Raw genomic sequence first — 23,447 nt, forward strand, 5'->3', positions numbered from 1 at the left:
CAATACTTGAAGCTCTTTATAATTAATTCTTACTATCAATATTATTCATGTTTTATCTTGCATATGTATGCACTACATAGCTCTAAGATTAACTTCAGCAATTTAGCAATATTATTTTCTAATTCAGTTGCATCATACAGCATCTAATCTTTTGAATGTAAAGCTTGTACAATTCAGATTCAAAGCCCTTTTCTCTCCTCCAAAAGATCTAGGCCATTCCAGCAAGTTCAAGAACAATGCAAATCAAAAAAACATTGGAAATAGAAAACACTGCAACAAAGCATTTAAAATATTTGTTTAATTCTAAATGTTTTTTTGCCTGCACTTCATTAAGTTGTATACAAGGACTACTTAAGTCTGTGTATTAAAGTCAAAATCCACCATTTTCTGCACAAGTCTTATCTAAAACATTTTAGGGACTCTACTGGAAAGCTTCAGCTCCATATTCCCATTGTTCAATTAGTGCTATCAAACAATAAAGAAAATGAAACAGATGTATTTTATTCATTATATTTTAATGGATAATAATCATACAATGACTGCACTGTAAACTACAAAATACATTTTAGGCAATAAAAAAATATAAATATTTAAAAAAAGTATTTGCCCTTTATAAACCAGGTTTTATCTCCAGTTCATGGCAATAATGTAGGCCAGCAATGGAAGTTTCTTTTCTTCCTCTGGCTCCAGTTTTTAGCTTTTGAACTCTTTTTAACTTAAAGCAGAGAGTTCAGCAGGCCTTTCACCAGACACTGCAAAGTGCCATTATTCCTTTAAAGTCACTGCTTACTTTGCATCTTTTCAATACTTGTGACATATGTTTTAGCAGTTCCTCAATGACATCCACATTCTTCTACAATCATATCTTCGTGGTGTTTCATTACCACATCTCCATTGTCATTCATCAGCATAGACAAAGGTCTCATTTTCACTGGGGCACAGGAGGCACATTCAACTTTATCTGAATTGAATAGCTTCAGCAAACTCTGTAAAACAAAAAAATAGATATTTGTTAGTTTACAAATCTACCAGAAAATGATGATGCACACATCAAACAATCCACATATTTAGCACAGCAATATACAATTGATACATCTAACATTCCTCTAAATTAGACATGTCAAACTGGTTGGGCTTCATGCATCTCATCTACATCTTTCTTATGGCCCTCAGCCAATATGAGGATTACAATTGAACATAGCATTGGTTTACTGTAAGGTGAATTACATTAAAAAAACAAGGCTTTTTAATTGCCATGCTGATGCCTAAACATAACTGTAAGAGAAATTCCATAAAATGCTGCCCTTTATAGAGTTTATCCAGATTTGGACTCCACATTTTTGAGTTTGACATGCCTGCCCTAAGGAGTCAGGCTAGTTGACACTCCTCTAAGGATCCATAAAGACCTATAAACCCATAATAAAAGTTACATGCAATATGTAATATTCCTCCAATGCTGTCTGTCTAATGGCACCCATTATTACGAAATACTGAATAGCACCAAATATTAAAGAATACTTGAAAAAGGCAAAGACAATTATCAGTAAAAAAAAATGACACTTACCATAATGTAAGCATGGTTGGTTGGTTTGAAGGGCTCACTTAGGGGAATGGGGCAGGCTCCTTCACATCTGTAGGCATTGAAATTCTTCGGGTGGATAATCAGATTTCCCCACCCGAACTTCTCAAAGTCCACCATCATATCAACTCTTTGACACAAGGGTTTTCCATCCTCCACGGTTCTGGATGGAAAGTGGTTCATTATGATGCTGTCTTTTGTATTTCTGTTCTTCCTGTGCCTTTTGATACCTTGTTCACTTTTGACTTCTGGTGACATCACATATTTAGAAGACTCCACTGTTTGGATGAGGTTGGGATATCCATTGACTTTAGCAGAAGGGTTGTCCTTTGTGAACACTATCAATAAAACTCTGTCAGTAGATATGTCTGTGCAACCGTTCTCATGATCCTTCTGAGATGAGGTTCCACCCCCCATGATATCATCATAATATGAAGTTTGACGAAGGTTGAGATAAGCATTCAAAATTTTAGTGAGGGTAAACACTTTCCAGGAGTCACCCATTGTTACAGAGGAATCAATGTGAAAAGACTGCAGAAGCAATCTCTTGGAACCTTGTTCGCTGTGGTAAATATGCAGTATCATATCTTGTGTTTTCTCTGTAGGAGAAAGTTGAATCCTAAACTCTGCCAATTGAATCTCATTACTGCTTGAGAGAGAGGACATGTCAAAGTAGAGTGATCGATGATTGTCCATCTTGGTGCATCCTGGGGAAGAAAGAACAAAAAACATGACATAAAAATCAATCTAATTATAAAAAGACATACTTCGATTTTACAATATATGAATCTATGGTTAAAATATATTAATAAATATATAAATAAATAAATAGTATTAAATAAATAAATAATACATATATAAAAAAAAATATTGTTATATAAAGCAATATTCTTTAAAATGATGTTTACTATTTAAAATAAATCTTTAAACAGTAGGCGATGTATGTGAAACTGCTAAGGCAAATCTGTCATATATGAGGCATGTCAGGAGTGTTAAAGGGAAGACTAAAACTACAAAAGCACATACTTTTAAGTTAGTTTTATCACTGTTAGAGAATCAGCTATAAGAAATAAATTGCCCTTAATTAAAATGCCTGACACAAAAAGTGTTCTTGCCCTTCTCTGTGGAAGATAATCTAGCCCATCAATAATAAAATTATCATTACATTTAGGTAATAAATAAAGCAGCATGTTACATTGTTATATGGGAAAATATAGAGTTCCGTATTTACCTTTGGCAGTAAGTCTTAGGACAGTATCTGAATCTTGAAGGATGGAATGCTCCAGGCTGGACAGACCTGTGTCATTCCCCATAATGAGGCTCTGATAGAGCTGCATCATAAATGGTGAGTACTTCTTATTTGGAGAGTATGCCTGTCCATCAAGACTGCTTGAAGTTCTTAATCCATGGTTAGATTGTTGAAGAGGAATTCTTTTTTGGTTTTCTTGCATAAAGGCTGGCAATCCCTGGACCATGGAGATGGTTGTGAGGTAGAGAATGACATTCATCCAGGTCATTTCTTCTCAGATTTCCTGTACCCTCTCTTGACTTGTAATGTTTAGGAGATGTTCATCAGAAGATCTGCAAGCCTGAAGTGAAGTCCTTATGATTCCTTCATTTTTTTTATATGGTTGGATGAATAGGTCCCATGTTCACACCTGTGACCTTTGATGTCATTGACCTCAACATCAAAGACTATCAAGGTAACTGTCAGTTATAAAGTCATCCTTTCATGTTAGTAACACATGCTCAAAATCCTATGAGCTAAATATGCATTATTTAAATGAGGTATGAAAATCTTTTGACAGTATCAAGTGAACAGAAACTATTATATTATTTTAATGTAGAAACTGAAACTTTGTCAGTAATATATTTATACATGTTTACATTTACACAAAATATATTTCTGAAATATTTTTGCCTTTAGTGAACAATATAATTCCAATTATAGAAATAACAGCAAATTATTGTAATGGATTGTAATTATTGTATATTATTATTTGTTTTGATTAACAGAAGAAAAGTATTATATTGTATTATACTATATTATAATCTGTTTTCTTTAAGTGACGGGGACAAGTGTATGTTTGGTAGCATTTTAATTTTGAGTATGTAAGACATTGCTTTTAAGCATAGTATCCTGAAGTATGTTAGGTTATTTAAAGCATACTACCCATATATCACATTTAAATATTTTTTTTTACATTCAGATATAATAATAAATAATGGCTATTGATTATAAGTATATAATTGGGGACCTAATGCTACCAGGTAATGTTTACTAAGAATTTTCTTATTCTATTTTAATTTATATGTTTGTTTTTTGATATATACAGTACATACAATACTAACAATAATCACTTATTTATCATATACCATAAACAACTCGATGTTTGAAACATATTGCCAATTTATCATTTGGCTTATATTGACTGACATGTGCTCTCCTAATTGACCACATGATAGCATTTTGAGATTTTAACTATAAACTATTTAAACTATAAACTATACTGTATATGTTTTTTTTTTTTGCATGATCTACAAATATTAAACTGCAATTAAATATCATGAAAATCCACATTTTCTTTATGAATTGAAATAGCAGGGTACAAAAAAATCCCCTGCCACAAATTCTAATGATTAACTTAATAACAATTTCAGTGATAGAAATTATTCACATATGGTTAGAATAACCAGTATACTATCATATAGACTCAATTTGTAAAGAAGAATAACCATTTGAGACATCATAAATAATTACAATGAACTATTTATTAGCTCTAATAGTTTATTTGTAGACTAGTATGCAATATGAAAAGCCTATGTATATGCAAAGCATCAATACATGACCCATATAATTACTTTATCATTTGACATATTAGTTTGATACTTTTGGCAAACCTGCTTTATGGAATATTATAGGGCTTTATATAACATTGCAAAATAATATATATATAAATGTATGCAATTCTAAAATTGTTTTATAATATGGAATTTGATTCAACAGTTTCTATCAATATAAAAAGTGTTTAAAAGACATTTAAAGTGTAATCATTCATTTTATAAACTATGTATACTTTTACGATTATACATTTAATGTTATAAATAATTAAGGCAAACCTACATATAGATATAGCAGATACTTAATCTTTGAATGTTGCTTTGATCTGCTGTTGTTGTAGACAGTCATTGCATGCACAACAATCAATTATGTCAAAACATCAACATTTAACACTTTACTTTAACACATAGTACACATGAAATGAAATCAGTATGTTCATTTTCTTTTATGGTTAGATTAAAGGACATATTTGTTTGACATTAAAGAACTAATCTACCCAACAGTGAAACTTCAGGGTTAAAGTGAAAGTATACAGTACTTTCAGTGAGGACATATTTTGTGTTAACTTTGTTCACTTTAAAATTTGGAGTGACTTTTACAAATTAAAATTTGGAGTGACTTTTACATTTTTAGATGTTTGCTATATTTTATTATTACGTCAAAATTAGCTGTTTCAGTCACTCAGCATAACTGCTCAATAGATATTTAGAAAGGCTATCAACAAAACAAATTATCTTTAGTCAGTCAGCTGACTCATAGACATCCATTGTGAGAAGGAGCAGTAAAGCACAACCATAGTGTAGCACTGCAAAGCAGGAAACAGAGTCTTCGTATGCCATGAGCAAATAATGCTGCTCCCATGTACATATATGATTACAAATTATGCATGGAAACACATCAAACATTAAATTGATAACTTTATTTACATCATGTTGATTTCTTTTACAGCTGTTCCTACAAATATCTGTAAAATGGCTATTCCAACCTATCAGTTGGCGTGCATCACAGTAACTTGTATGAAAAACATTTAATCATTAGGCTCTGGGGAAAGCTCATTTGCACAGTGCACTTGCCTTGCAAAGTGAACAGCCTATTTGCCTTTGGTAAATCAAGCCCAATGTATCCTTGTAGTACAACCTAAACTAACTTTAAATAATAAAAATTTATCTTACAACATTACAGGGTGGCCTCATTGATCGTTTGGTTTTTGGAAGATGCTGAAGTGTTAAACCATCTAACAGTTTCTTAGATCTTTCAGGAACTCTTTTGGTGAGATCTCTGTGTTAAGTCCCTGGGTATGCATAGTTCCTGTGGGCCTTATGAAGGGCTCCCACTCTGCCTGACTTTTTATTGATTTTGTATTATGTGAAATGTAACTGTAGGAGCTAGACAAGAGTAATGCCCCTCATACCAAATCTGTCAATGGCATGTACAATTTAAAAAAAACTGTCTAGGACATATGAAAATACCAAAAGATTATGACCTATTGCAATGAACACCATAGCCAATTACTTTCACATGTCATGTTCCATCTTAAAGGTTTAAAGGGTTCTCCTATTTTTTTCCTATTGCTGGATCCAAGTCTTCACACCTCCCACCTTTCATATTAATGATCCCAATATCAAATATTACCAGTGTCAATAATACAATTTGCACTTCTTCTGTTATTCAGGGCCCTCTGATTCCTTCTGTATACAAGAGGAACTGCACTCTGCTCACATAATTTGTAATACAAACATCTTTGCCATTCTGAAGCTTCCCTCCAACCACTTTGCATATTATTTCATATATACTGTGATTCTGTACTTGCCAAATATGCTGCAGAAATCTCCCTCCACCGAGTCTGGCTGCAACCATTTTAACTGTGGGCAGCTAAAGCTGCTGCCTGTTAACTTCCTGGATTTACACAGACACACAGAGGCACACCTCCAGCTCTACAGCTCTCATTAGCCCTCCTATGACTCATCCCCCCTCCCTTCCTGGCAAACTCTCACGAGAGTTAGAGAGAGAGCTGTTCATGATGTCATAAGCCTAGGCTTTTTACCAGACAAGAAACAGAAAGTGGGCTGTATAAGGATTTTATTGGCAGAATCTTTTTTTTACTATCCAACATTAAAACAACAAGGGCAGAAGATTTAATACATGGAAAGTTGAAAAAATTACTGAATGTCCGCTTTAAATTGTATATGTACTGTCTGTCCTTATTTTGTAAATCGCTGCGTGAACTGTTGGTGCTATTTATATACTGTATAATTACAATAATGTTGAGGAATTACAGATATTAGGTAACGTTAACACCAGTTTATATTAAATATTTTCTTTAAAAGTATGTGAGCTAGAAAATGACAAACCCATGTTATTATAAAAACATACATTCTCATTTTAACAAATCAAACCTAATCTATGAATACCACAGCACTTTAGGCAAAGCACAATACTTTTCTTTCCAAGTATCTCCTAAAGCAGGGGTCAGCAACCCACGGGCCGCACCCGGCCCACCACCATTTAATGTCCAGCCCGTCAGGGCCATGAGTAATTCACTGGCACCCAGGCCACGGAGATTTTTGCCACTGTCCTCTTCATTGGACAGCAGCGAGTGGCTGGTATCACAGGGCTGGATGGGGCAGGAACCGCTGGAGTTAACTTTTTTCGTTAAACAGAAGGTGATTGGTTTCCAGGCGATCGTAGCAACCAATCACTAGCCTGTTAATGTAAAAAGTTAACTTCAGCAGTTCCCACACTAATCCAGACCTGTGATGCCGAGCTCTGCTCTGCTGCACATGTGTGTAAGGTAGGAGAGTTCTACCTACACAGTGTGGGACCCCTTCTCTCCTGGGGATGTGACCCCATTACCCTGGTAATGGGGCCCCCATCTCCCCTAGTAACAGAGAACCCCTCCCCCTGGGGACCCCATTTCCCTAGGGACAGGGACCCCATCTCCCCTGGAGACAGGGACCCCTTTTCCCCTCGGGAAAGGGACCCCTCTCACTTGGGGACAGGGACTCCATCACCCCTGGGGACAGGGACCCCTTCTCACTTGGGGACAGGACCCCATCACCCCTGGGGACGGGGACCTATCTCCTCTAGTAATGGGGATCCCATCTCCCCTAAGGGCAGGAACCCCATTTTCCCTAGGGACAGGAACCCCATCTCCAGACCATGCTGACTGGCAGGGCTGGTGTCAGCCACCCTTGGGTACCAGGATGGGGGAGGGGGCAGTAAAATCTGAATCCCCAGCCACATGATCCCTCAGAGTCAACTGGCTTTTTATTAGTGAAGCACCTTAAAGTGAGGTAAACCTGTAGTGGTATTATTACTATGTTAGGATTATTATTATCTTCATTTATTAGCAGGTGAATGTGGCCCTCCACCATCCACGCATTCACATACATTGAATGCCGTCCCTTAAGTGGAAAAAGGTTGCTGACCCCTGTCCAAAATGATGAATATATATATTATACTAAGGCTATCCAATTCAATACTTGAAGCTCTTTATAATTAATTCTTACTATCAATATTATTCATGTTTTATCTTGCATATGTATGCACTACATAGCTCTAAGATTAACTTCAGCAATTTAGCAATATTATTTTCTAATTCAGTTGCATCATACAGCATCTAATCTTTTGAATGTAAAGCTTGTACAATTCAGATTCAAAGCCCTTTTCTCTCCTCCAAAAGATCTAGGCCATTCCAGCAAGTTCAAGAACAATGCAAATCAAAAAAACATTGGAAATAGAAAACACTGCAACGAAGCATTTAAAATATTTGTTTAATTCTAAATGTTTTTTTGCCTGCACTTCATTAAGTTGTATACAAGGACTACTTAAGTCTGTGTATTAAAGTCAAAATCCACCATTTTCTGCACAAGTCTTATCTAAAACATTTTAGGGACTCTACTGGAAAGCTTCAGCTCCATATTCCCATTGTTCAATTAGTGCTATCAAACAATAAAGAAAATGAAACAGATGTATTTTATTCATTATATTTTAATGGATAATAATCATACAATGACTGCACTGTAAACTACAAAATACATTTTAGGCAATAAAAAAATATAAATATTTAAAAAAAGTATTTGCCCTTTATAAACCAGGTTTTATCTCCAGTTCATGGCAATAATGTAGGCCAGCAATGGAAGTTTCTTTTCTTCCTCTGGCTCCAGTTTTTAGCTTTTGAACTCTTTTTAACTTAAAGCAGAGAGTTCAGCAGGCCTTTCACCAGACACTGCAAAGTGCCATTATTCCTTTAAAGTCACTGCTTACTTTGCATCTTTTCTATACTTGTGACATATGTTTTAGCAGTTCCTCAATGACATCCACATTCTTCTACAATCATATCTTCGTGGTGTTTCATTACCACATCTCCATTGTCATTCATCAGCATAGACAAAGGTCTCATTTTCACTGGGGCACAGGAGGCACATTCAACTTTATCTGAATTGAATAGCTTCAGCAAACTCTGTAAAACAAAAAAATAGATATTTGTTAGTTTACAAATCTACCAGAAAATGATGATGCACACATCAAACAATCCACATATTTAGCACAGCAATATACAATTGATACATCTAACATTCCTCTAAATTAGACATGTCAAACTGGTTGGGCTTCATGCATCTCATCTACATCTTTCTTATGGCCCTCAGCCAATATGAGGATTACAATTGAACATAGCATTGGTTTACTGTAAGGTGAATTACATTAAAAAAACAAGGCTTTTTAATTGCCATGCTGATGCCTAAACATAACTGTAAGAGAAATTCCATAAAATGCTGCCCTTTATAGAGTTTATCCAGATTTGGACTCCACATTTTTGAGTTTGACATGCCTGCCCTAAGGAGTCAGGCTAGTTGACACTCCTCTAAGGATCCATAAAGACCTATAAACCCATAATAAAAGTTACATGCAATATGTAATATTCCTCCAATGCTGTCTGTCTAATGGCACCCATTATTACGAAATACTGAATAGCACCAAATATTAAAGAATACTTGAAAAAGGCAAAGACAATTATCAGTAAAAAAAAATGACACTTACCATAATGTAAGCATGGTTGGTTGGTTTGAAGGGCTCACTTAGGGGAATGGGGCAGGCTCCTTCACATCTGTAGGCACTGAAATTCTTCGGGTGGATAATCAGATTTCCCCACCCGAACTTCACAAAGTCCACCATCATATCAACCCTTTGACACAAGGGTTTTCCATCCTCCACGGTTCTGGATGGAAAGTGGTTCATTATGATGCTGTCTTTTGTATTTCTGTTCTTCCTGTGCCTTTTGATACCTTGTTCACTTTTGACTTCTGGTGACATCACATATTTAGAAGACTCCACTGTTTGGATGAGGTTGGGATATCCATTGACTTTAGCAGAAGGGTTGTCCTTTGTGAACACTATCAATAAAACTCTGTCAGTAGATATGTCTGTGCAACCGTTCTCATGATCCTTCTGAGATGAGGTTCCACCCCCCATGATATCATCATAATATGAAGTTTGACGAAGGTTGAGATAAGCATTCAAAATTTTAGTGAGGGTAAACACTTTCCAGGAGTCACCCATTGTTACAGAGGAATCAATGTGAAAAGACTGCAGAAGCAATCTCTTGGAACCTTGTTCGCTGTGGTAAATATGCAGTATCATATCTTGTGTTTTCTCTGTAGGAGAAAGTTGAATCCTAAACTCTGCCAATTGAATCTCATTACTGCTTGAGAGAGAGGACATGTCAAAGTAGAGTGATCGATGATTGTCCATCTTGGTGCATCCTGGGGAAGAAAGAACAAAAAACATGACATAAAAATCAATCTAATTATAAAAAGACATACTTCGTTTTTACAATATATGAATCTATGGTTAAAATATATTAATAAATATATAAATAAATAAATAGTATTAAATAAATAAATAATACATATATAAAAAAAAATATTGTTATATAAAGCAATATTCTTTAAAATTATGTTTACTATTTAAAATAAATCTTTAGGCAGTAGGCGATGTATGTGAAACTGCTAAGGCAAATCTGTCATATATGAGGCATGTCAGGAGTGTTAAAGGGAAGACTAAAACTACAAAAGCACATACTTTTAAGTTAGTTTTATCACTGTTAGAGAATCAGCTATAAGAACTAAATTGCCCTTAATTAAAATGCCTGACACAAAAAGTGTTCTTGCCCTTCTCTGTGGAAGATAATCTAGCCCATCAATAATAAAATTAAAATTACTTTTGGGTAACAAATAAAGCAGCATGTTACATTGTTATATGGGAAAATATAGAGTTCCGTATTTACCTTTGGCAGTAAGTCTTAGGACAGTATCTGAATCTTGAAGGATGGAATGCTCCAGGCTGGACAGACCTGTGTCATTCCCCATAATGAGGCTCTGATAGAGCTGCATCATAAATGGTGAGTACTTCTTATTTGGAGAGTATGCCTGTCCATCAAGACTGCTTGAAGTTCTTAATCCATGGTTAGATTGTTGAAGAGGAATTCTTTTTTGGTTTTCTTGCATAAAGGCTGGCAATCCCTGGACCATGGAGATGGTTGTGAGGTAGAGAATGACATTCATCCAGGTCATTTCTTCTCAGATTTCCTGTACCCTCTCTTGACTTGTAATGTTTAGGAGATGTTCATCAGAAGATCTGCAAGCCTGAAGTGAAGTCCTTATGATTCCTTCATTTTTTTTATATGGTTGGATGAATAGGTCCCATGTTCACACCTGTGACCTTTGATGTCATTGACCTCAACATCAAAGACTATCAAGGTAACTGTCAGTTATAAAGTCATCCTTTCATGTTAGTAACACATGCTCAAAATCCTATGAGCTAAATATGCATTATTTAAATGAGGTATGAAAATCTTTTGACAGTATCAAGTGAACAGAAACTATTATATTATTTTAATGTAGAAACTGAAACTTTGTCAGTAATATATTTATACACGTTTACATTTACACAAAATATATTTCTGAAATATTTTTGCCTTTAGTGAACAATATAATTCCAATTATAGAAATAACAGCAAATTATTGTAATGGATTGTAATTATTGTATATTATTATTTGTTTTGAGTAACAGAAGAAAAGTATTATATTGTATTATACTATATTATATTCTGTTTTCTTTAAGTGACGGGGACAAGTTTATGTTTGGTAGCATTTTAATTTTGAGTATGTAAGACATTGCTTTTAAGCATAGTATCCTGAAGTATGTTAGGTTATTTAAAGCATACTACCCATATATCACATTTAAATATTTTTTTTTTACATTCAGATATAATAATAAATAATGGCTATTGATTATAAGTATATAATTGGGGACCTAATGCTACCAGGTAATGTTTACTAAGAATTTTCTTATTCTATTTTAATTTATATGTGTGTTTTTTGATATATACAGTACATACAATACTAACAATAATCACTTATTTATCATATACTATAAACAACTCGATGTTTGAAACATATTGCCAATTTATCATTTGGCTTATATTGACTGACATGTGCTCTCCTAATTGACCGCATGATAGCATTTTGAGATTTTAACTATAAACTATTTAAACTATAAACTATACTGTATATGTTTTTTTTTTTGCATGATCTACAAATATTAAACTGCAATTAAATATCATGAAAATCCACATTTTCTTTATGAATTGAAATAGCAGGGTACAAAAAAATCCCCTGCCACAAATTCTAATGATTAACTTAATAACAATTTCAGTGATAGAAATTATTCACATATGGTTAGAATAACCAGTATACTATCATATAGACTCAATTTGTAAAGAAGAATAACCATTTGAGACATCATAAATAATTACAATGAACTATTTATTAGCTCTAATAGTTTATTTGTAGACTAGTATGCAATATGAAAAGCCTATGTATATGCAAAGCATCAATACATGACCCATATAATTACTTTATCATTTGACATATTAGTTTGATACTTTTGGCAAACCTGCTTTATGGAATATTATAGGGCTTTATATAAAATTGCAAAATAATATATATATAAATGTATGCAATTCTAAAATTGTTTTATAATATGGAATTTGATTCAACAGTTTCTATCAATATAAAAAGTGTTTAAAAGACATTTAAAGTGTAATCATTCATTTTATAAACTATGTATACTTTTACGATTATACATTTAATGTTATAAATAATTAAGGCAAACCTACATATAGATATAGCAGATACTTAATCTTTGAATGTTGCTTTGATCTGCTGTTGTTGTAGACAGTCATTGCATGCACAACAATCAATTATGTCAAAACATCAACATTTAACACTTTACTTTAACACATAGTACACATGAAATGAAATCAGTATGTTCATTTTCTTTTATGGTTAGATTAAAGGACATATTTGTTTGACATTAAAGAACTAATCTACCCAACAGTGAAAATTCAGGGTTAAAGTGAAAGTATACAGTACTTTCAGTGAGGACATATTTTGTGTTAACTTTGTTCACTTTAAAATTTGGAGTGACTTTTACAAATTAAAATTTGGAGTGACTTTTACATTTTTAGATGTTTGCTACATTTTATTATTACGTCAAAATTAGCTGTTTCAGTCACTCAGCATAACTGCTCAATAGATATTTAGAAAGGCTATCAACAAAACAAATTATCTTTAGTCAGTCAGCTGACTCATAGACATCCATTGTGAGAAGGAGCAGTAAAGCACAACCATAGTGTAGCACTGCAAAGCAGGAAACAGAGTCTTCGTATGCCATGAGCAAATAATGCTGCTCCCATGTACATATATGATTACAAATCATGCATGGAAACACATCAAACATTAAAATGATAACTTTATTTACATCATGTTGATTTCTTTTACAGCTGTTCCTAAAAATATCTGTAAAATGGCTATTCCAACCTATCAGTTGGCGTGCATCACAGTAACTTGTATGAAAAACATTTAATCATTAGGCTCTGGGGAAAGCTCATTTGCACAGTGCACTTGCCTTGCAAAGTGAACAGCCTATTTGCCTTTGGTAAATCAAGCCCAATGTATCCTTGTAGTACAACCTAAACTAACTTTAAATAATAAAAATTTATCTTACAACATTACAGGGTGGCCTCATTGATCGTTTGGTTTTTGGAAAATGCTGAAGTGTTAAACCATCTAACAGTTTCTTAGATCTTTCAGGAACTCTTTTGGTGAGATCTCTGTGTTAAGTCCCCGGGTATGCATAGTTCCTGTGGGCCTTATGAAGGGCTCCCACTCTGCCTGACTTTTTATTGATTTTGTATTATGTGAAATGTAACTGTAGGAGCTAGACAAGAGTAATGCCCCTCATACCAAATCTGTCAATGGCATGTACAATTTAAAAAAAACTGTCTAGGACATATGAAAATACCAAAAGATTATGACCTATTGCAATGAACACCATAGCCAATTACTTTCACATGTCATGTTCCATCTTAAAGGTTTAAAGGGTTCTCCTATTTTTTTCCTATTGCTGGATCCAAGTCTTCACACCTCCCACCTTTCATATTAATGATCCCAATATCAAATATTACCAGTGTCAATAATACAATTTGCACTTCTTCTGTTATTCAGGGCCCTCTGATTCCTTCTGTATACAAGAGGAACTGCACTCTGCTCACATAATTTGTAATACAAACATCTTTGCCATTCTGAAGCTTCCCTCCAACCACTTTGCATATTATTTCATATATACTGTGATTCTGTACTTGCCAAATATGCTGCAGAAATCTCCCTCCACCGAGTCTGGCTGCAACCATTTTAACTGTGGCCAGCTAAAGCTGCTGCCTGTTAACTTCCTGGATTTACACAGACACACAGAGGCACACCTCCAGCTCTACAGCTCTCATTAGCCCTCCTATGACTCATCCCCCCTCCCTTCCTGGCAAACTCTCACGAGAGTTAGAGAGAGAGCTGTTCATGATGTCATAAGCCTAGGCTTTTTACCAGACAAGAAACAGGAAGTGGGCTGTATAAAGATTTTACTGGCAGAATCTTTTTTTTACTATCCAACATTAAAACAACAAGGGCAGAAGATTTAATACATGGAAAGTTGAAAAAATTACTGAATGTCCGCTTTAAATTGTATATGTACTGTCTGTCCTTATTTTGTAAATCGCTGCGTGAACTGTTGGTGCTATTTATATACTGTATAATAACAATAATGTTGAGGAATTACAGATATTAGGTAACGTTAACACCAGTTTATATTAAATATTTTCTTTAAAAGTATGTGAGCTAGAAAATGACAAACCCATGTTATTATAAAAACATACATTCTCATTTTAACAAATCAAACTTAATCTATGAATACCACTGCACTTTAGGCAAAGCACAATACTTTTCTTTCCAAGTATCTCCTAAAGCAGGGGTCAGCAACCCACGGGCCGCACCCGGCCCACCACCATTTAATGTCCAGCCCGTCAGGGCCATGAGTAATTCACTGGCACCCAGGCCACGGAGATTTTTGCCACTGTCCTCTTCATTGGACAGCAGCGAGTGGCTGGTATCACAGGGCTGGATGGGGCAGGAACCGCTGGAGTTAACTTTTTTCGTTAAACAGCAGGTGACTGGTTTCCAGGCGATCGTAGCAACCAATCACTAGCCTGTTAATGTAAAAAGTTAACTTCAGCAGTTCCCACACTAATCCAGACCTGTGATGCCGATCTCTGCTCTGCTGCACATGTGTGTAAGGTAGGAGAGTTCTACCTACACAGTGTGTTTTTGTATGGGGGTGGGGTGGGGTTGGGTGCAGGGGGTAAGAGGACACTACAGTGGGGGCAGGAGACAGGGACACCATCACCCCTGGGGACAGGGACATCTTCTCCCCTGGGGACAGGGGCCCCTTCTCACCTGGGGACAGGAACTCCTTCTACCCTGTGGACAGGGACTCCTCTCACTTGGGGACAGGGTCCCCTTCTCCCCTGGGGACAGGGACCCCTTCTCTCCTGGGGATGTGACCCCATTACCCTGGTAATTGGGCCCCCATCTCCCCTAGTAACAGAGAACCCCTCCCCCTGGGGACCCCATTTCCCTAGGGACAGGGACCCCATCTCCCCTGGAGACAGGGACCCCTTTTCCCCTGGGGAAAGGGACCCCTCTCACTTGGGGACAGGGACTCCATCACCCCTGGGGACAGGGACCCCTTCTCACTTGGGGACAGGACCCCATCACCCCTGGGGACGGGGACCTATCTTCTCTAGTAATGGGGACCCCATCTCCCCTAAGGGCAGGAACCCCATTTTCCCTAGGGACAGGAACCCCATCTCCAGACCATGCTGACTGGCAGGGCTGGTGTCAGCCACCCTTGGGTACCAGGATGGGGGAGGGGGCAGTAAAATCTGAATCCCCAGCCACATGATCCCTCAGAGTCAACTGGCTTTTTATTAGTGAAGCACCTTAAAGTGAGGTAAACCTGTACTGGTATTATTACTATGTTAGGATTATTATTATCTTCATTTATTAGCAGGTGAATGTGGCCCTCCATCATCCACGCATTCACATACATTGAATGCCGGCCCTTAAGTGGAAAAAGGTTGCTGACCCCTGTCCAAATTGATGAATATATATATATTATACTAAGGCTATCCAATTCAATACTTGAAGCTCTTTATAATTAATTCTTACTATCAATATTATTCATGTTTTATCTTGCATATGTATGCACTACATAGCTCTAAGATTAACTTCAGCAATTTAGCAATATTATTTTCTAATTCAGTTGCATCATACAGCATCTAATCTTTTGAATGTAAAGCTTGTACAATACAGATTCAAAGCCCTTTTCTCTCCTCCAAAAGATCTAGGCCATTCCAGCAAGTTCAAGAACAATGCAAATCAAAAAAACATTGGAAATAGAAAACACTGCAACGAAGCATTTAAAATATTTGTTTAATTCTAAATGTTTTTTTGCCTGCACTTCATTAAATTGTATACAAGGACTACTTAAGTCTGTGTATTAAAGTCAAAATCCACCATTTTCTGCACAAGTCTTATCTAAAACATTTTAGGGGCTCTACTGGAAAGCTTCAGCTCCATATTCCCATTGTTCAATTAGTGCTATCAAACAATAAAGAAAATGAAACAGATGTATTTTATTCATTATATTTTAATGGATAATAATCATACAATGACTGCACTGTAAACTACAAAATACATTTTAGGCAATAAAAAAATATAAATATTTAAAAAAAGTATTTGCCCTTTATAAACCAGGTTGTATCTCCAGTTCATGGCAATAATGTAGGCCAGCAATGGAAGTTTCTTTTCTTCCTCTGGCTCCAGTTTTTAGCTTTTGAACTCTTTTTAACTTAAAGCAGAGAGTTCAGCAGGCCTTTCACCAGACACTGCAAAGTGCCATTATTCCTTTAAAGTCACTGCTTACTTTGCATCTTTTCAATACTTGTGACATATGTTTTAGCAGTTCCTCAATGACATCCACATTCTTCTACAATCATATCTTCGTGGTGTTTCATTACCACATCTCCATTGTCATTCATCAGCATAGACAAAGGTCTCATTTTCACTGGGGCACAGGAGGCACATTCAACTTTATCTGAATTGAATAGCTTCAGCAAACTCTGTAAAACAAAAAAATAGATATTTGTTAGTTTACAAATCTACCAGAAAATGATGATGCACACATCAAACAATCCACATATTTAGCACAGCAATATACAATTGATACATCTAACATTCCTCTAAATTAGACATGTCAAACTGGTTGGGCTTCATGCATCTCATCTACATCTTTCTTATGGCCCTCAGCCAATATGAGGATTACAATTGAACATAGCATTGGTTTACTGTAAGGTGAATTACATTAAAAAAACAAGGCTTTTTAATTGCCATGCTGATGCCTAAACATAACTGTAAGAGAAATTCCATAAAATGCTGCCCTTTATAGAGTTTATCCAGATTTGGACTCCACATTTTTGAGTTTGACATGCCTGCCCTAAGGAGTCAGGCTAGTTGACACTCCTCTAAGGATCCATAAAGACCTATAAACCCATAATAAAAGTTACATGCAATATGTAATATTCCTCCAATGCTGTCTGTCTAATGGCACCCATTATTACGAAATACTGAATAGCACCAAATATTAAAGAATACTTGAAAAAGGCAAAGACAATTATCAGTAAAAAAAAATGACACTTACCATAATGTAAGCATGGTTGGTTGGTTTGAAGGGCTCACTTAGGGGAATGGGGCAGGCTCCTTCACATCTGTAGGCATTGAAATTCTTCGGGTGGATAATCAGATTTCCCCACCCGAACTTCACAAAGTCCACCATCATATCAACCCTTTGACACAAGGGTTTTCCATCCTCCACGGTTCTGGATGGAAAGTGGTTCATTATGATGCTGTCTTTTGTATTTCTGTTCTTCCTGTGCCTTTTGATACCTTGTTCACTTTTGACTTCTGGTGACATCACATATTTAGAAGACTCCACTGTTTGGATGAGGTTGGGATATCCATTGACTTTAGCAGAAGGGTTGTCCTTTGTGAACACTATCAATAAAACTCTGTCAGTAGATATGTCTGTGCAACCGTTCTCATGATCCTTCTGAGATGAGGTTCCACCCCCCATGATATCATCATAATATGAAGTTTGACGAAGGTTGAGATAAGCATTCAAAATTTTAGTGAGGGTAAACACTTTCCAGGAGTCACCCATTGTTACAGAGGAATCAATGTGAAAAGACTGCAGAAGCAATCTCTTGGAACCTTGTTCGCTGTGGTAAATATGCAGTATCATATCTTGTGTTTTCTCTGTAGGAGAAAGTTGAATCCTAAACTCTGCCAATTGAATCTCATTACTGCTTGAGAGAGAGGACATGTCAAAGTAGAGTGATCGATGATTGTCCATCTTGGTGCATCCTGGGGAAGAAAGAACAAAAAACATGACATAAAAATCAATCTAATTATAAAAAGACATACTTCGTTTTTACAATATATGAATCTATGGTTAAAATATATTAATAAATATATAAATAAATAAATAGTATTAAATAAATAAATAATACATATATAAAAAAAAATATTGTTATATAAAGCAATATTCTTTAAAATGATGTTTACTATTTAAAATAAATCTTTAGGCAGTAGGCGATGTATGTGAAACTGCTAAGGCAAATCTGTCATATATGAGGCATGTCAGGAGTGTTAAAGGGAAGACTAAAACTACAAAAGCACATACTTTTAAGTTAGTTTTATCACTGTTAGAGAATCAGCTATAAGAAATAAATTGCCCTTAATTAAAATGCCTGACACAAAAAGTGTTCTTGCCCTTCTCTGTGGAAGATAATCTAGCCCATCAATAATAAAATTATCATTACATTTAGGTAATAAATAAAGCAGCATGTTACATTGTTATATGGGAAAATATAGAGTTCCGTATTTACCTTTGGCAGTAAGTCTTAGGACAGTATCTGAATCTTGAAGGATGGAATGCTCCAGGCTGGACAGACCTGTGTCATTCCCCATAATGAGGCTCTGATAGAGCTGCATCATAAATGGTGAGTACTTCTTATTTGGAGAGTATGCCTGTCCATCAAGACTGCTTGAAGTTCTTAATCCATGGTTAGATTGTTGAAGAGGAATTCTTTTTTGGTTTTCTTGCATAAAGGCTGGCAATCCCTGGACCATGGAGATGGTTGTGAGGTAGAGAATGACATTCATCCAGGTCATTTCTTCTCAGATTTCCTGTACCCTCTCTTGACTTGTAATGTTTAGGAGATGTTCATCAGAAGATCTGCAAGCCTGAAGTGAAGTCCTTATGATTCCTTCATTTTTTTTATATGGTTGGATGAATAGGTCCCATGTTCACACCTGTGACCTTTGATGTCATTGACCTCAACATCAAAGACTATCAAGGTAACTGTCAGTTATAAAGTCATCCTTTCATGTTAGTAACACATGCTCAAAATCCTATGAGCTAAATATGCATTATTTAAATGAGGTATGAAAATCTTTTGACAGTATCAAGTGAACAGAAACTATTATATTATTTTAATGTAGAAACTGAAACTTTGTCAGTAATATATTTATACACGTTTACATTTACACAAAATATATTTCTGAAATATTTTTGCCTTTAGTGAACAATATAATTCCAATTATAGAAATAACAGCAAATTATTGTAATGGATTGTAATTATTGTATATTATTATTTGTTTTGAGTAACAGAAGAAAAGTATTATATTGTATTATACTATATTATATTCTGTTTTCTTTAAGTGACGGGGACAAGTGTATGTTTGGTAGCATTTTAATTTTGAGTATGTAAGACATTGCTTTTAAGCATAGTATCCTGAAGTATGTTAGGTTATTTAAAGCATACTACCCATATATCACATTTAAATATTTTTTTTTTACATTCAGATATAATAATAAATAATGGCTATTGATTATAAGTATATAATTGGGGACCTAATGCTACCAGGTAATGTTTACTAAGAATTTTCTTATTCTATTTTAATTTATATGTTTGTTTTTTGATATATACAGTACATACAATACTAACAATAATCACTTATTTATCATATACCATAAACAACTCGATGTTTGAAACATATTGCCAATTTATCATTTGGCTTATATTGACTGACATGTGCTCTCCTAATTGACCGCATGATAGCATTTTGAGATTTTAACTATAAACTATTTAAACTATAAACTATACTGTATATGTTTTTTTTTTTGCATGATCTACAAATATTAAACTGCAATTAAATATCATGAAAATCCACATTTTCTTTATGAATTGAAATAGCAGGGTACAAAAAAAATCCCCTGCCACAAATTCTAATGATTAACTTAATAACAATTTCAGTGATAGAAATTATTCACATATGGTTAGAATAACCAGTATACTATCATATAGACTCAATTTGTAAAGAAGAATAACCATTTGAGACATCATAAATAATTACAATGAACTATTTATTAGCTCTAATAGTTTATTTGTAGACTAGTATGCAATATGAAAAGCCTATGTATATGCAAAGCATCAATACATGACCCATATAATTACTTTATCATTTGACATATTAGTTTGATACTTTTGGCAAACCTGCTTTATGGAATATTATAGGGCTTTATATAAAATTGCAAAATAATATATATATAAATGTATGCAATTCTAAAATTGTTTTATAATATGGAATTTGATTCAACAGTTTCTATCAATATAAAAAGTGTTTAAAAGACATTTAAAGTGTAATCATTCATTTTATAAACTATGTATACTTTTACGATTATACATTTAATGTTATAAATAATTAAGGCAAACCTACATATAGTTATAGCAGATACTTAATCTTTGAATGTTGCTTTGATCTGCTGTTGTTGTAGACAGTCATTGCATGCACAACAATCAATTATGTCAAAACATCAACATTTAACACTTTACTTTAACACATAGTACACATGAAATGAAATCAGTATGTTCATTTTCTTTTATGGTTAGATTAAAGGACATATTTGTTTGACATTAAAGAACTAATCTACCCAACAGTGAAACTTCAGGGTTAAAGTGAAAGTATACAGTACTTTCAGTGAGGACATATTTTGTGTTAACTTTGTTCACTTTAAAATTTGGAGTGACTTTTACAAATTAAAATTTGGAGTGACTTTTACATTTTTAGATGTTTGCTATATTTTATTATTACGTCAAAATTAGCTGTTTCAGTCACTCAGCATAACTGCTCAATAGATATTTAGAAAGGCTATCAACAAAACAAATTATCTTTAGTCAGTCAGCTGACTCATAGACATCCATTGTGAGAAGGAGCAGTAAAGCACAACCATAGTGTAGCACTGCAAAGCAGGAAACAGAGTCTTCGTATGCCATGAGCAAATAATGCTGCTCCCATGTACATATATGATTACAAATCATGCATGGAAACACATCAAACATTAAATTGATAACTTTATTTACATCATGTTGATTTCTTTTACAGCTGTTCCTACAAATATCTGTAAAATGGCTATTCCAACCTATCAGTTGGCGTGCATCACAGTAACTTGTATGAAAAACATTTAATCATTAGGCTCTGGGGAAAGCTCATTTGCACAGTGCACTTGCCTTGCAAAGTGAACAGCCTATTTGCCTTTGGTAAATCAAGCCCAATGTATCCTTGTAGTACAACCTAAACTAACTTTAAATAATAAAAATTTATCTTACAACATTACAGGGTGGCCTCATTGATCGTTTGGTTTTTGGAAGATGCTGAAGTGTTAAACCATCTAACAGTTTCTTAGATCTTTCAGGAACTCTTTTGGTGAGATCTCTGTGTTAAGTCCCCGGGTATGCATAGTTCCTGTGGGCCTTATGAAGGGCTCCCACTCTGCCTGACTTTTTATTGATTTTGTATTATGTGAAATGTAACTGTAGGAGCTAGACAAGAGTAATGCCCCTCATACCAAATCTGTCAATGGCATGTACAATTTAAAAAAAACTGTCTAGGACATATGAAAATACCAAAAGATTATGGCCTATTGCAATGAACACCATAGCCAATTACTTTCACATGTCATGTTCCATCTTAAAGGTTTAAAGGGTTCTCCTATTTTTTTCCTATTGCTGGATCCAAGTCTTCACACCTCCCACCTTTCATATTAATGATCCCAATATCAAATATTACCAGTGTCAATAATACAATTTGCACTTCTTCTGTTATTCAGGGCCCTCTGATTCCTTCTGTATACAAGAGGAACTGCACTCTGCTCACATAATTTGTAATACAAACATCTTTGCCATTCTGAAGCTTCCCTCCAACCACTTTGCATATTATTTCATATATACTGTGATTCTGTACTTGCCAAATATGCTGCAGAAATCTCCCTCCACCGAGTCTGGCTGCAACCATTTTAACTGTGGGCAGCTAAAGCTGCTGCCTGTTAACTTCCTGGATTTACACAGACACACAGAGGCACACCTCCAGCTCTACAGCTCTCATTAGCCCTCCTATGACTCATCCCCCCTCCCTTCCTGGCAAACTCTCATGAGAGTTAGAGAGAGAGCTGTTCATGATGTCATAAGCCTAGGCTTTTTACCAGACAAGAAACAGAAAGTGGGCTGTATAAGGATTTTATTGGCAGAATCTTTTTTTACTATCCAACATTAAAACAACAAGGGCAGAAGATTTAATACATGGAAAGTTGAAAAAATTACTGAATGTCCGCTTTAAATTGTATATGTACTGTCTGTCCTTATTTTGTAAATCGCTGCGTGAACTGTTGGTGCTATTTATATACTGTATAATAACAATAATGTTGAGGAATTACAGATATTAGGTAACGTTAACACCAGTTTATATTAAATATTTTCTTTAAAAGTATGTGAGCTAGAAAATGACAAACCCATGTTATTATAAAAACATACATTCTCATTTTAACAAATCAAACTTAATCTATGAATACCACTGCACTTTAGGCAAAGCACAATACTTTTCTTTCCAAGTATCTCCTAAAGCAGGGGTCAGCAACCCACGGGCCGCACCCGGCCCACCACCATTTAATGTCCAGCCCGTCAGGGCCATGAGTAATTCACTGGCACCCAGGCCACGGAGATTTTTGCCACTGTCCTCTTCATTGGACAGCAGCGAGTGGCTGGTATCACAGGGCTGGATGGGGCAGGAACCGCTGGAGTTAACTTTTTTCGTTAAACAGCAGGTGATTGGTTTCCAGGCGATCGTAGCAACCAATCACTAGCCTGTTAATGTAAAAAGTTAACTTCAGCAGTTCCCACACTAATCCAGACCTGTGATGCCGAGCTCTGCTCTGCTGCACATGTGTGTAAGGTAAGAGAGTTCTACCTACACAGTGTGGGACCCCTTCTCTCCTGGGGATGTGACCCCATTACCCTGGTAATGGGGCCCCCATCTCCCCTAGTAACAGAGAACCCCTCCCCCTGGGGACTCCATTTCCCTAGGGACAGGGACCCCATCTCCCCTGGAGACAGGGACCCCTTTTCCCCTGGGGAAAGGGACCCCTCTCACTTGGGGACAGGGACTCCATCACCCCTGG

At 35.4% G+C, this 23,447-nt stretch overlaps 3 protein-coding genes across 3 annotated transcripts; all 3 read right to left on the reverse strand.

Moving 5' to 3' along the window:
- Positions 1-833: 833 nt before the first annotated feature.
- LOC141134688 (nodal homolog 2-A-like) lies at positions 834-3,096 on the reverse strand. The gene is made up of 3 exons (XM_073624131.1): positions 2,811-3,096; positions 1,565-2,286; positions 834-986 (listed from the first exon to the last, which is right to left on the reverse strand). The coding sequence occupies exons 1-3, from the start codon at positions 3,094-3,096 to the stop codon at positions 834-836; spliced, it is 1,161 nt and encodes a 386-aa protein (XP_073480232.1).
- A 5,634-nt stretch (positions 3,097-8,730) lies between these two features.
- LOC141134689 (nodal homolog 2-A-like) lies at positions 8,731-10,993 on the reverse strand. Its single transcript, XM_073624133.1, has 3 exons — positions 10,708-10,993; positions 9,462-10,183; positions 8,731-8,883 (listed from the first exon to the last, which is right to left on the reverse strand). Exons 1-3 carry the CDS (start codon positions 10,991-10,993, stop codon positions 8,731-8,733), a joined length of 1,161 nt encoding a protein of 386 aa, XP_073480234.1.
- A 5,849-nt stretch (positions 10,994-16,842) lies between these two features.
- LOC141134690 (nodal homolog 2-A-like) lies at positions 16,843-19,105 on the reverse strand. Its single transcript, XM_073624134.1, has 3 exons — positions 18,820-19,105; positions 17,574-18,295; positions 16,843-16,995 (listed from the first exon to the last, which is right to left on the reverse strand). Exons 1-3 carry the CDS (start codon positions 19,103-19,105, stop codon positions 16,843-16,845), a joined length of 1,161 nt encoding a protein of 386 aa, XP_073480235.1.
- Positions 19,106-23,447: the final 4,342 nt, after the last annotated feature.

This window comes from Aquarana catesbeiana, linkage group LG03, assembly GCF_042186555.1.
Source record: "Aquarana catesbeiana isolate 2022-GZ linkage group LG03, ASM4218655v1, whole genome shotgun sequence".
Lineage (NCBI taxonomy): Eukaryota > Metazoa > Chordata > Amphibia > Anura > Ranidae > Aquarana > Aquarana catesbeiana.